The sequence below is a fragment of the Oncorhynchus nerka genome, linkage group LG2 (genome assembly GCF_034236695.1).
Source record: "Oncorhynchus nerka isolate Pitt River linkage group LG2, Oner_Uvic_2.0, whole genome shotgun sequence".
In the NCBI taxonomy this organism is placed as follows: Eukaryota; Metazoa; Chordata; class Actinopteri; order Salmoniformes; family Salmonidae; genus Oncorhynchus; species Oncorhynchus nerka.
This window is the reverse complement of record NC_088397.1, coordinates 16,892,015-16,906,043: the sequence shown is the minus strand read 5'-3', so window position 1 is coordinate 16,906,043 and position 14,029 is coordinate 16,892,015. Positions and strand designations below refer to the sequence as shown.

At 45.5% G+C, this 14,029-nt stretch overlaps 1 protein-coding gene across 14 annotated transcripts in view; it reads left to right on the top strand.

Annotated features, from left to right (window-relative positions):
* LOC115127784 (tensin-1-like) overlaps positions 1-14,029 on the top strand; it is a 233,616-nt gene that overhangs the window by 184,225 nt on the left and 35,362 nt on the right. For all 14 annotated transcript variants that reach the window (XM_065023791.1, XM_065023840.1, XM_065023798.1 and 11 more), the window contains 5 exons: positions 4,646-4,729; positions 7,906-8,018; positions 8,179-8,239; positions 9,234-9,309; positions 12,502-12,631. In XM_065023791.1, coding sequence (XP_064879863.1) covers positions 4,646-4,729; positions 7,906-8,018; positions 8,179-8,239; positions 9,234-9,309; positions 12,502-12,631 — 464 coding nt within the window. The remainder of the gene's footprint in view (positions 1-4,645; positions 4,730-7,905; positions 8,019-8,178; positions 8,240-9,233; positions 9,310-12,501; positions 12,632-14,029) is intronic.

Sequence of the window (14,029 nt, the reverse complement as noted above, 5' to 3'; positions counted from 1 at the left end):
AACTGACCTCATGTACCCTGTTTGTTATTAGTCAACATATCAGCCAGGTACCAGAGACTTCTGACTGCAGACAAACTGACCTCATGTACCCTGTTTGTTATTAGTCAACATATCAGCCAGGTACCAGAGACTTCTGACTGCAGACAAACTGACCTCATGTACCCTGTTTGTTATTAGTCAACATATCAGCCAGGTACCAGAGACTTCTGACTGCAGACAAACTGACCTCATGTACCCTGTTTGTTATTAGTCAACATATCAGCCAGGTACCAGAGACAAACTGACCTCATGTACCCTGTTTGTTATTAGTCAACATATCAGCCAGGTACCAGAGACAAACTGACCTCATGTACCCTGTTTGTTATTAGTCAACATATCAGCCAGGTACCAGAGACTTCTGACTGCAAACAAACTGACCTCATGTACCCTGTTTGTTATTAGTCAACATATCAGCCAGGTACCAGAGACTTCTGACTGCAAACAAACTGACCTCATGTACCCTGTTTGTTATTAGTCAACATATCAGCCAGGTACCAGAGACTTCTGACTGCAGACAAACTGACCTCATGTACCCTGTTTGTTATTAGTCAACATATCAGCCAGGTACCAGAGACAAACTGACCTCATGTACCCTGTTTGTTATTAGTCAACATATCAGCCAGGTACCAGAGACAAACTGACCTCATGTACCCTGTTTGTTATTAGTCAACATATCAGCCAGGTACCAGAGACTTCTGACTGCAGACAAACTGACCTCATGTACCCTGTTTGTTATTAGTCAACATATCAGCCAGGTACCAGAGACAAACTGACCTCATGTACCCTGTTTGTTATTAGTCAACATATCAGCCAGGTACCAGAGACAAACTGACCTCATGTACCCTGTTTGTTATTAGTCAACATATCAGCCAGGTACCAGAGACAAACTGACCTCATGTACCCTGTTTGTTATTAGTCAACATATCAGCCAGGTACCAGAGACTTCTGACTGCAAACAAACTGACCTCATGTACCCTGTTTGTTATTAGTCAACATATCAGCCAGGTACCAGAGACTTCTGACTGCAGACAAACTGACCTCATGTACCCTGTTTGTTATTAGTCAACATATCAGCCAGGTACCAGAGACTTCTGACTGCAGACAAACTGACCTCATGTACCCTGTTTGTTATTAGTCAACATATCAGCCAGGTACCAGAGACTTCTGACTGCAGACAAACTGACCTCATGTACCCTGTTTGTTATTAGTCAACATATCAGCCAGGTACCAGAGACTTCTGACTGCAGACAAACTGACCTCATGTACCCTGTTTGTTATTAGTCAACATATCAGCCAGGTACCAGAGACTTCTGACTGTAGACAAACTGACCTCATGTACCCTGTTTGTTATTAGTCAACATATCATCCAGGTACCAGAGACTTCTGACTGCAGACAAACTGACCTCATGTACCCTGTTTGTTATTAGTCAACATATCAGCCAGGTACCAGAGACTTCTGACTGCAGACAAACTGACCTCATGTACCCTGTTTGTTATTAGTCAACATATCAGCCAGGTACCAGAGACTTCTGACTGCAGACAAACTGACCTCATGTACCCTGTTTGTTATTAGTCAACATATCAGCCAGGTACCAGAGACTTCTGACTGCAGACAAACTGACCTCATGTACCCTGTTTGTTATTAGTCAACATATCAGCCAGGTACCAGAGACTTCTGACTGCAGACAAACTGACCTCATGTACCCTGTTTGTTATTAGTCAACATATCAGCCAGGTACCAGAGACTTCTGACTGCAGACAAACTGACCTCATGTACCCTGTTTGTTATTAGTCAACATATCAGCCAGGTACCAGAGACAAACTGACCTCATGTACCCTGTTTGTTATTAGTCAACATATCAGCCAGGTACCAGAGACAAACTGACCTCATGTACCATGTTTGTTATTAGTCAACATATCAGCCAGGTACCAGAGACTTCTGACTGCAGACAAACTGACCTCATGTACCCTGTTTGTTATTAGTCAACATATCAGCCAGGTACCAGAGACTTCTGACTGCAAACAAACTGACCTCATGTACCCTGTTTGTTATTAGTCAACATATCAGCCAGGTACCAGAGACTTCTGACTGCAGACAAACTGACCTCATGTACCCTGTTTGTTATTAGTCAACATATCAGCCAGGTACCAGAGACTTCTGACTGTAGACAAACTGACCTCATGTACCCTGTTTGTTATTAGTCAACATATCATCCAGGTACCAGAGACTTCTGACTGCAGACAAACTGACCTCATGTACCCTGTTTGTTATTAGTCAACATATCAGCCAGGTACCAGAGACTTCTGACTGCAGACAAACTGACCTCATGTACTCTGTTTGTTATTAGTCAACATATCAGCCAGGTACCAGAGACTTCTGACTGTAGACAAACTGACCTCATGTACCCTGTTTGTTATTAGTCAACATATCATCCAGGTACCAGAGACTTCTGACTGCAGACAAACTGACCTCATGTACCCTGTTTGTTATTAGTCAACATATCAGCCAGGTACCAGAGACTTCTGACTGCAGACAAACTGACCTCATGTACCCTGTTTGTTATTAGTCAACATATCAGCCAGGTACCAGAGACTTCTGACTGCAGACAAACTGACCTCATGTACCCTGTTTGTTATTAGTCAACATATCAGCCAGGTACCAGAGACTTCTGACTGCAGACAAACTGACCTCATGTACCCTGTTTGTTATTAGTCAACATATCAGCCAGGTACCAGAGACAAACTGACCTCATGTACCCTGTTTGTTATTAGTCAACATATCAGCCAGGTACCAGAGACAAACTGACCTCATGTACCCTGTTTGTTATTAGTCAACATATCAGCCAGGTACCAGAGACTTCTGACTGCAGACAAACTGACCTCATGTACCCTGTTTGTTATTAGTCAACATATCAGCCAGGTACCAGAGACTTCTGACTGCAGACAAACTGACCTCATGTGCAGACAAACTGACCCTGTTTGTTATTAGTCAACATATCAGCCAGGTACCAGAGACTTCTGACTGCAGACAAACTGACCTCATGTACCCTGTTTGTTATTAGTCAACATATCAGCCAGGTACCAGAGACAAACTGACCTCATGTACCCTGTTTGTTATTAGTCAACATATCAGCCAGGTACCAGAGACAAACTGACCTCATGTACCCTGTTTGTTATTAGTCAACATATCAGCCAGGTACCAGAGACAAACTGACCTCATGTACCCTGTTTGTTATTAGTCAACATATCAGCCAGGTACCAGAGACAAACTGACCTCATGTACCCTGTTTGTTATTAGTCAACATATCAGCCAGGTACCAGAGACAAACTGACCTCATGTACCCTGTTTGTTATTAGTCAACATATCAGCCAGGTACCAGAGACAAACTGACCTCATGTACCCTGTTTGTTATTAGTCAACATGGAACAATGTATTCATTCAATATCACCACCCTGCTTGAAGTTCCGCACATCCTTAAAGTTCCCAGATATTTCCAGATGAATACAAACAGACATTTGTCCATTCTATACATGTCATTTTAGATGTCTATCAGTGTTGGGGTCAATTTACATTTACATTTTTACATTTAAGTCATTTAGCAGACGCTCTTATCCAGAGCGATTACAAATTGGTGCATTCACCTATAATTTGAATCGAAGGCAGTCAATTCAGAAAGTAAACTGACATTTTAATTCAGTAATTCAAAAAAGGCCATCTATTTTAATTGACTTCTCAATAAGCTAAAAAGGAGAAGCAATATATGTCAAAAGCTTTTTCCATTTTGGGATTTTAAATTCAAATCCCTTCCTGAATTGACCGACTTCCATTAGAATTCACCCCTGATTTCAATGGCTTCACCCCTTGAGATGTCGGTGAAGTCAAAACCATGGGGTGATGTCAGGACAAGCACGTAGATCTATAACAGATAGATAGGCCAAAGGGAATCGGGATCGGGCCTCAAATTAAACACTGATGTGGTTGTTATGCCAAAACATTCTGTTCAGGCTCTGGTGTATTTTTGGTCAATAAACAGGAACATTTACATATGTCATATCCTGTAAAGATAAGAAAGGTCAAATCACACTTGTTTCTTTGATACCCGAGATAGAACTATCTTGCTTAATGCTTGAGAGTCATTGGCATTCTAGAAGAGTAAACAGTAAACAAACGTTACATGTTACAGATGTAGGATCTTTATTTGAGCCAGTTTGCTACAGCAGGAAAATAATCCTGCAGCAACAGGACATGTGAATTATTATGTGGATTATAATTCATGGACATTTTTGAATTTCAGAATACTTTTTAACCTCAAATACACTTCAGGAAGGTTTTCCTGTAACAGGGTGATCAAATTAAGATCCTACATCTGTACATTGATCAGATAATAATACTGGGATACTGTATTGTGGGGATGGCAAAAGATGAAAAGCTGTAGATTAAGGACACTTCTTAAGGGACACGGTCGATTAAGGATGTTTTTTAAGGGAGAAGACAACGTAAGGACACTTTTCAGGGTCATTTCAGGGCAAACTTATTGTATAGTATATGTTATGTGTTCAGTGAAGAAGAGCTGATCATTACCTTTGTCTCTCCTGTGGTCTTCAGTGCTGACCAGGCACTGGACAGGTTCGCCATGAGGCGCTTCTACGAAGACAAAGCACTTCCTGTGGGTCAACCGTCGCAGAGAAGGTCAGTTACCACTTACTAGCTCACTTCTTGTTTTTGCACTCTACAACTTCCTATAGGCTGGATGAGTTTGATCCCTTGGCGAGAGCAACCGGCTGGATTCCATTCTTAGAATGTGTATCCTTCATTCTGTTCATTGAAGAAGTCAATAAGGGTAAAGGGATGGGCGTGACTCTTCTCAGAGGGGAAACCAGTCAATGGATGACCTGGTGTAACTCTCACTGTTTCAAAGGCTATCCTCCTCTCCTCAGTCCCTCGCTCCCAGTGCGTCCCAAACAGGAAATGCCTCTGTCTTTTTGTTCCCTTAATCCTCCCAATGAAGCTAATTGACATAATTGAGGAATAATGTTTTTTGGAAAGCCTAGCAGCTTTTTGCATTCTCCAGGATTCCACTGAGAGCTGAAAGGTTACATGGTTTTCAGAGTTCATTCTGACACTACTATCCATCGTTCCTTCCTCTTCCTCAGTGATCTGGCATACTGAACAGGTGGCTTTGTAAGGGAACCCTTAGTGGCGCTTAGAACTGATTTAGGGTCAGATCTCACTAACCCAGTCCTAGCCATAGGTCATTACTGAGTAAATACAAACTGATCCGGGATCCATAGTTTGTGGCAGATAAGGGAACCCCAGGTGTATTCAGCAGGCAACAGCAGCAGTAGCAGCACTAGGCCTCTGACCAGCTGCTGTTTCCTTACTCAGATATAATTATCCCCCAGCCAGTTCCCCGCAGTCTGAACTTATTATGGTCTGGCATGTTTTACATTTACATTTAAGTCATTTAGCAGACGCTCTTATCCAGAGCGACTTACAAATTGGTGCTTTCACCTTATGACATCCAGTGGAACAGCCACTTTACAATAGTGCATCTAGGTCTTTTAAGGGGGGGGGTGAGAAGGATTACTTTATCCTATCCTAGGTATTCCTTAAAGAGGTGGGGTTTCAGGTGTCTCCAGAAGGTGGTGATTGACTCCGCTGTCCTGGCGTCGTGAGGGAGTTTGTTCCACCATTGGGGGGCCAGAGCAGCGAACAGTTTTGACTGGGCTGAGCGGGAACTGTACTTCCTCAGTGGTAGGGAGGCGAGCAGGCCAGAGGTGGATGAACGCAGTGCCCTTGTTTGGGTGTAGGGCCTGATCAGAGCCTGGAGGTACTGAGGTGCCGTTCCCCTCACAGCTCCGTAGGCAAGCACCATGGTCTTGTAGCGGATGCGAGCTTCAACTGGAAGCCAGTGGAGAGAGCGGAGGAGCGGGGTGACGTGAGAGAACTTGGGACGGTTGAACACCAGACGGGCTGCGGCGTTCTGGATGAGTTGTAGGGGTTTAATGGCACAGGCAGGGAGCCCAGCCAACAGCGAGTTGCAGTAATCCAGACAGGAGATGACAAGTGTGACATAACATTGGGAGGGGGGGTGGATCTCAGCACTGCTACGCTGCCGTAGAAACGCACCACATAGAGAAACACACTTCTGTTCTGAGAGGTATCACTATCAAATCATCATCAACATTCTTGTGAGGAAATTCCACTCTAGATTAGAATATAGGTTAGATCCTTGAGCGGAATGTTCTGAGCCAAAATGGCGGATGGGTGTCCAGACTTGATCTCTGTGGCAGCCCAACATTATATATATATATATATATATATATCTCTCTGTACAGTAGTAACTGTAATATGTCAGAATCTGTGTGGCCGTGTTTTCTGGCGTGACCCCGCTGTTACACAGGGAGCTCCTTACACAACCCAGCTGGTCTGTGATTGCTTCCTGTTCCGACCTAATTTCATTTGGGAGACCGAACCATCTGGCGGCTGCCAGCGGAGCGCGGGGGGAGCAAAGGGGTGGTGGGGAGATGGGCCGACCTCTGGAACAGAAGTCACACTCTGCATGATCATCATTAGTATCATTAACAGGCTGCCTGGCAGGCAGAGCTCACCAACACAACACTACATGCCCCTGCCTGGCAGACAGAGCTCACCAACACAACACAACATTCCCCTGCCTGGCAGACAGAGCTCACCAACACAACACAACATTCCCCTGCCTGGCAGACAGAGCTCACCAACACAACACAACATTCCCCTGCCTGGCAGGCAGAGCTCACCAACATAACACAACATTCCCCTGCCTGGCAGGCAGAGCTCACCAACATAACACAACATTCCCCTGCCTGGCAGACAGAGCTCACCAACACAACACAACATTCCCCTGCCTGGCAGGCAGAGCTCACCAACACAACACAACATTCCCCTGCCTGGCAGACAGAGCTCACCAACACAACACAACATTCCCCTGCCTGGCAGACAGAGCTCACCAACACAACACAACATTCCCCTGCCTGGCAGGCAGAGCTCACCAACACAACATTCCCCTGCCTGGCAGACAGAGCTCACCAACACAACACAACATTCCCCTGCCTGGCAGGCAGAGCTCACCAACACAACACAACATTCCCCTGCCTGGCAGACAGAGCTCACCAACACAACACAACATTCCCCTGCCTGGCAGACAGAGCTCACCAACACAACACAACATTCCCCTGCCTGGCAGGCAGAGCTCACCAACACAACACAACATTCCCCTGCCTGGCAGGCAGAGCTCACCAACACAACACAACATTCCCCTGCCTGGCAGACAGAGCTCACCAACACAACACAACATTCCCCTGCCTGGCAGACAGAGCTCACCAACACAACACAACATTCCCCTGCCTGGCAGGCAGAGCTCACCAACATAACACAACATTCCCCTGCCTGGCAGGCAGAGCTCACCAACACAACACAACATTCCCCTGCCTGGTAGGCAGAGCTCACCAACATAACACAACATTTCCCTGCCTGGCAGGCAGAGCTCACCAACACAACACAACATTCCCCTGCCTGGCAGGCAGAGCTCACCAACACAACACAACATTCCCCTGCCTGGCAGGCAGAGCTCACCAACACAACACAACATTCCCCTGCCTGGCAGGCAGAGCTCACCAACACAACACAACATTCCCCTGCCTGGCAGGCAGAGCGGCCTGGTGCTCATACACTCCAATTCACTCTGACATCTCCGTAGTGTGCGAAGCCTCTTTGATAATAGATGGGGCGTGTTTGCTAGTCTTGCTTGCCAGACTCATGGTGCATGACATTGAAGGGTTGTCCCTCTGTTTCACGCTGTGACTGTGTTGTGTGGATGTGTGTAGGTATGTGCGTTACTTCAGTGGTCTGCTCTCTGGCCACATCAAGATTAACAACAAGCCTCTGTTCCTGCACCACGTCATCATGCACGGCATCCCCAACTTCGAGTCCAAAGGAGGTGAGTCTGCAACAGGAGAGCATTTATTTCATTATTAGAAATGATTAATGATTCATTTTTTTTATCTTCATTTTTTCTTCAATGGGACAGACTTTCATTCAATGAGTATAAATAATTGTTTCATTTTGGAATACTTTTTTCTTCTTTCTTTCCCTCGCAGGCTGTCGTCCTTTCCTGAAGATTTACCAGGCGATGCAGCCAGTCTACACGTCAGGGATATAGTATGTTTCTTTAGTTTTTATCTGTTGCATTGTGGGTTGATTTGTCTTTCAGGGGGCTTGTTTTCTCTCCTCTCAGATTCTGTCACTCTATCCCTCTTTCTTTCTCTCCCTCTCAGTCCACAGTACTTTCAAGCCTGTCACCCCTTGTTAAGAGATTAGCCCTTGATAATCTGAATCTGTTTGTGTGTGTGTGTGATAGAGAGAGAGAGGGAGGAGGAAACAGAGAGAGAGAGGAGCAGAGAGAAAGAGAGAGAGGGGGAGAGAAAGAAAGGAACAGAGAGAGAAGGAGAGAGAGAGAGAGGGAGGGAGAAACAGAGAGAGAGGAGCAGAGAGAAAGAGAGAGAGTGGGGAGAGAGAGAGAGAGAGAGAGAGGGGTGGGAGAAACAGAGAGAGAGGAGCAGAGAGAAAGAGAGAGAGTGGGGAGAGAGAGAGAGAGAGAAAGGGGGAGGGAGAAACAGAGAGGAGCAGAGAGAAAGAGAGAGAGTGGGGAGAGAGAGAGAGAGAGAGAGAGAGAGAGAGAGGGGAGGGAGAAACAGAGAGAGAGGAGCAGAGAGAAAGAGAGAGAGGGGGGGAGAGAGAGAGAGAGAGAGAGAGAGAGGAGCAGAGAGAGAGGAGAAACAGAGAGAGAGAGAGAGAGAGGGGAGAGAAAGAGAGAGAGTGGAGAGAGAGAGAGAGAGAGAGAGAGAGAGAGAGAGAGAGAGAGAGAGAGTCAGTATGTGTGTCAGTGTACTGGTGGGGCAGGCAGGCAGATAGATTGTCAGTGACACAGCTCTAGGGTTCTATGTGTACAGGGAGGGATACCGTAACCCCCACCTCACTGACCCACCTTCTCCATCCAGGGTTCTCACGACCAAAACAACACCACACGGAAATGACCCCCCCCTGATTTGGAACAAGCTCTTCTTACTTCAGTCATACCTGAACCACTATAAGAAAAACACCCAAAACTGTTTTAAAGTGTTTATAATGGTTTTCATCTGAATTATTTCCACAGTAACGTACAAGGGGACAGTCACACCAGTATCTGCATCACCATTGAACCTGGCCTGCTCCTAAAGGGAGACATTTTGGTAAGAAGCACATCTTTTGTCATCAAATGTACAGGTGTTGTGGTTGTACTGTATGTTGTGTTGTGTTGTGTTGAGCCATTAGTGGCCTTACAGTAGGTTCATATACTGCAACTGTTGAAGGTTGACCTTTTTCATATTCCACCACAATACATTCCTCGACCACAGGATCCATTTCTCTCTCTCTCTGTGTCTCTCTCATTCTCTCTCTCTGTGTCTCTCTCTCTCTCTCTCTCTCTCTCTCTCTCTCTCTGTCTCTCTCTCTCTGTCTCTCTCTCTCTCTCTCTCTCTCTCTCTCTCTCTCTCTCTCTCTCTCTCTCTCTCTCTCTCTCTCTCTTCTTTCTCTCATTCCCTCTCTCCGTGTCTCTGTCTCTCTCTCTCTCTCATTCCCTCTCTCTGTGTCTCTCTCTCTCTCTCTCTCTCTCTTTCTCTCATTCCCCCTCTCCGTGTCTCTGTCTCTCTCTCTCTCTCATTCCCTCTCTCTGTCTCTCTCTCTCTCTCTCTCTCTCTCTCTCTCTCTCTCATTCCCTCTCTCTGTCTCTCTCTCTCCCTTTTCTTGTGGCGACAGGTCACAAATCTTGCTGCTGTGATGGCATACTGTGGTATTTCACCCAGTAGATATGTGAGTTTATCAAGATTAGATTTGTTTTCAAAGTCTTTGTGGATCTGTGTAATCTGAGGGTAATATGTATCTCTAATGTGGTCATACGATTGGCAGGAGGTTAGGAAGTGCAGCTCAGTTTCCACCTCATTTTGTGGGCAGTGTGCACATAGCCTGTCCTCTCTTGAAAGCCAGATCTGCCTTCGGCATCCTTTCTCAATAGCAAGGCTATGCTCAAAGAGTCTGTACATATGCAAAGATTTCCTTAATTTTGGGTCAGTCACAGTGGTCAGGTATTCTGCCACTGTGTTCTCTCTGTTTAGGGCCAAATACCTTCTAGTTTGCTCAGTTGTTTTGTATATTCTTCCAATGTGTCAAGTAATTATCTTTTTGTTTTCTCATGATTTGGTTGGGTCTAATCGTGTTGCTGTCCTGGGGCTCTGTGACGTCTGTTTGTGTTGAACAGAGCCCCAGGACCAGCTTGCTTAGGGGGGACTCTTCTCCAGGTTCAGTTCTCTGTAGGTGATGGCTTTGTTATGGAAGGTTTGGGAATCACTTCCTTTTAGGTGGTTGTAGAATTTAACAGCTCTTTTCTGGATTTTGATAGTTAGAAGGTATCTGCCTAATTGGGCTCCTGGGTGGCACAGCGGTCTAAGGCACTGCATCTCAGTGCTTGATACGTCACTACAGACACCCTGGTTCAAATCCAGACGGTATTGTATCACAACTGGCTGTGATTGGGAGTCCCATAGGGCGCAGCATAATTGGTCCAGCGTCATCCGGGTTTGGCCAGTGTAGGCCGTCATTGTAAGTAAGATTTGTTCTTAACTGAATAGCCTAGTTAAATAAATACAAAGATTCTGCTGTGCATGCATTATTTGGTGTTTTACGTTGTTCACCGAGAATATGCCTAGAAGGCCAGCATCCCAGAGTCACCTCTTCACTGTTGACATTGAGACTGGTGTTTTGCGGGTACTATTTAATGAAGCTGCTAGTTGAGGATTTGTGAGGCATCTGTTTCTCAAACTAGACACTATAATGTACTTGTCCGCTTGCTCAGTTGTGCACCGGGGCCTCCCACTCCCTCTATTCTGGTTAGAGCCAGTTTGCACTGTTCTGTGAAGGAAATAGTACACAGCTTTGTACGAGATCTTCAGTTTCTTGGCAATTTCTCGCACGGAATAGCCTTCATTTCTCAGAACAAGAATAGACTGACGAGTTTCAGAAGAAAGTTCTTTGTTTCTGGCAATTTTGAGCCTGTAATTGAACCCACAAATGCTGATTCTCCAGACACGCAACTAGTCTAAAGAAGGCCAGTGTTATTGCTTCTTTAATCAGAACAACAGTTTTCAGCTGTGCTAACATAATTGCAAAAGGGGTTTCTAATGATAAATTAGCCTTTTAAAATGATAACACAACGTGCCATTGGAACACAGGAGTGATGGTTGCTGATAATGGGCCTCTGTAGGTCTATGAAGATATTCCATAACAAATCAGCTGTTTGCAGCTACAATAGTCATTTACAACATTAACAATGTCTACACTGTATTTCTGATAAATGTGGTGTTATTTTAATGGACTAAAAATGTGCTTTTCTTTAAAAAAACTTGGACATTTCTAAGTGACCCCAAACTTTTGAACGGTAGTGTATATGCTTTTGTTGTTTGTTCTTTGTTATAAAGCCAAACAGATTGGTGAAGTGGTTTATCCATGTATCTCCGTTTTGGATAGATCATTCTTTGTGATTGTTGTTTGTTTAGAGTTTTCTCATTTTCCCAGAAGTGGTTCTATTCTATGGATTCTTCAATTACATTGAGCTGATTTCTGAAATGCCTTTCCTTCTTTTTCCGTAGTGTATTTCTGTATTGTTTTAGTGAGCGTAGACTCAGGTTTTCTGGGTCTCCATGTTTTTGGTTGGATAGGTTTCTCAATTTCTTTCTTAGGTTTTTGCCTTCTTCATCAAATCATTTGTCATTGTTGTTGATTTTCTTTGGTTGTCAGCTTGACATTTTTTGATTTGATAGGGAAGCTGAGCGGTCAAATATACTGTTTAAGTTTTCTACTGCCAAGTTTACACCTTCACTATTATAGTGAAACATTTGTTCCGGGAAATTGTCTCTCTCTCTCTCTCTCTCTCTCTCTCTCTCTCTCTCTCTCTCTCCTCTCTTCTCTCTGTAATGTTATCTTGCCCTCCTGTTCACTAGAGTTCTATTAGGGAAGAATGTGTCCTTGTTCCACCAGACCACACCAGACGTGCCTCCCCATCAGAACATGCCTCCATTGTACTGACCATGTTCTGTTCTGGTGGGGATCCATGGTCTGATCTCTAGGACCAGCAGGGTTTAGGCCTGGAGATATAGACCATGAGTTTGGCAATCTGGACTGTTTCCCTCGTCTGGTTTGACTGTAGCAAAAGTCCTTGTCTTGATGTCCGGTTATATGCTTACTCTCTCCTCTTCCTCTTCCTCCTCCTCCTCCTCCTCCTCTTCCTCCTCCTCCTCTCTCCTCCTCCTCCCTCCTCCTCCTCCTCTCTCCTCCTCCTCCCCTTCCTCTTCCTCTTCCTCTTCCTCCTCCTCCTCCTCCTCCTCCTCCAGTTGAAGTGTTACCACAAGCGTTTCCGGAGCCCCATTAGGGATGTGATATTCAGAGTACAGTTCCACACCTGTGCCATCCACGACCTGGGAGTGGTCTTCGGGAAGAATGAACTGGATCAGACTTTTAAAGGTGTGTGTATGTGTGTGTGGGTGACTGTGTGTGTGTATGTGTGGGTGGGTGACTGTGTGTATGTGTGGGTGACTGTATGTGTGGGTGGGTGACTGTGTGTGTGTATGTATGGGTGTGTATGTGTGGGTGACTGTGTGTGTGTGTTTGTGTGCGTGGGTCAAATCAAATTGTATTTGTCACATACACATGGTTAGCAGATGTTAATGCGAGTGTAGCGAAATGCTTGTGCTTCTAGTTCCGACAATGCAGTAATAACCAACGAGTAATCTAGCCTAACAATTCCACAACTACTACCTTATACACACAAGTGTAAAGGGATAAAGAATATGTACATAAAGATATGTGAATGAGTGATGGTACAGAACGGCATAGGCAAGATGCAGTAGATGGTATCGAGTACAGTATATACATATGAGATGAGTAATGTAGGGAATGTAAACATAAAGTGGCATAGTTTAAAGTGGCTAGTGATACATGTATTACATCAAGATAGCAAGATGCAGTAGATGATATAGAGTACAGTATATACGTATGAGATGAGTAATGTAGGGTATGTAAACATTATATTAAGTGGCATTGTTTAAAGTGCTTAAAGTGTTTGTATGTGTGGGTGACTGTGTGTGTATGTGTACGTGGGTGACTGTGTGTGTATGCGTACGTGGGTGACTGTGTGTGTGTATGTGTGCGGGGGTGACTGTGTGTGTGTATGTGTGCGGGGGTGACTGTGCGTGTGTATGTGTGCGGGGGTGACTGTGTGTGTGTATGTGTGCGGGGCTGACTGTGTGTGTGTATGTATGCGGGGGTGACTGCGTGTGTGTATGTGTACGTGGGTGACTGTGTGTGTATGCGTACGTGGGTGACTGTGTGTGTGTATGTGTGCGGGGGTGACTGTGTGTGTGTATGTGTGCGGGGGTGACTGTGCGTGTGTATGTGTGCGGGGGTGACTGTGTGTGTGTATGTGTGCGGGGCTGACTGTGTGTGTGTATGTATGCGGGGTGACTGCGTGTGTGTATGTGTACGTGGGTGACTGTGTGTGTATGCGTACGTGGGTGACTGTGTGTGTGTATGTGTGTGTGGGTGTCTGTGTGTGTGTATGTGTGCGTGGGTGACTGTGTGTGTGTATGTGTGCGGAGGTGACTGTGTGTGTGTATGTGTGCGGGGGTGACTGTGTGTGTGTATGTGTGCGGGGGTGACTGTGCGTGTGTATGTGTGCGGGGGTGACTGTGTGTGTGTATGTGTGCAGGGGTGACTGTGTGTGTGTATGTGTGCGGGGCTGACTGTGTGTGTGTATGTATGCGGGGGTGACTGCGTGTGTGTATGTGTGCGGGGGTTGCTGTGTGTGTGTATGTGTGGGTGACTGTGTGTGTGTGTGTATGTGTGGGTGACTGTGTGTGTGTG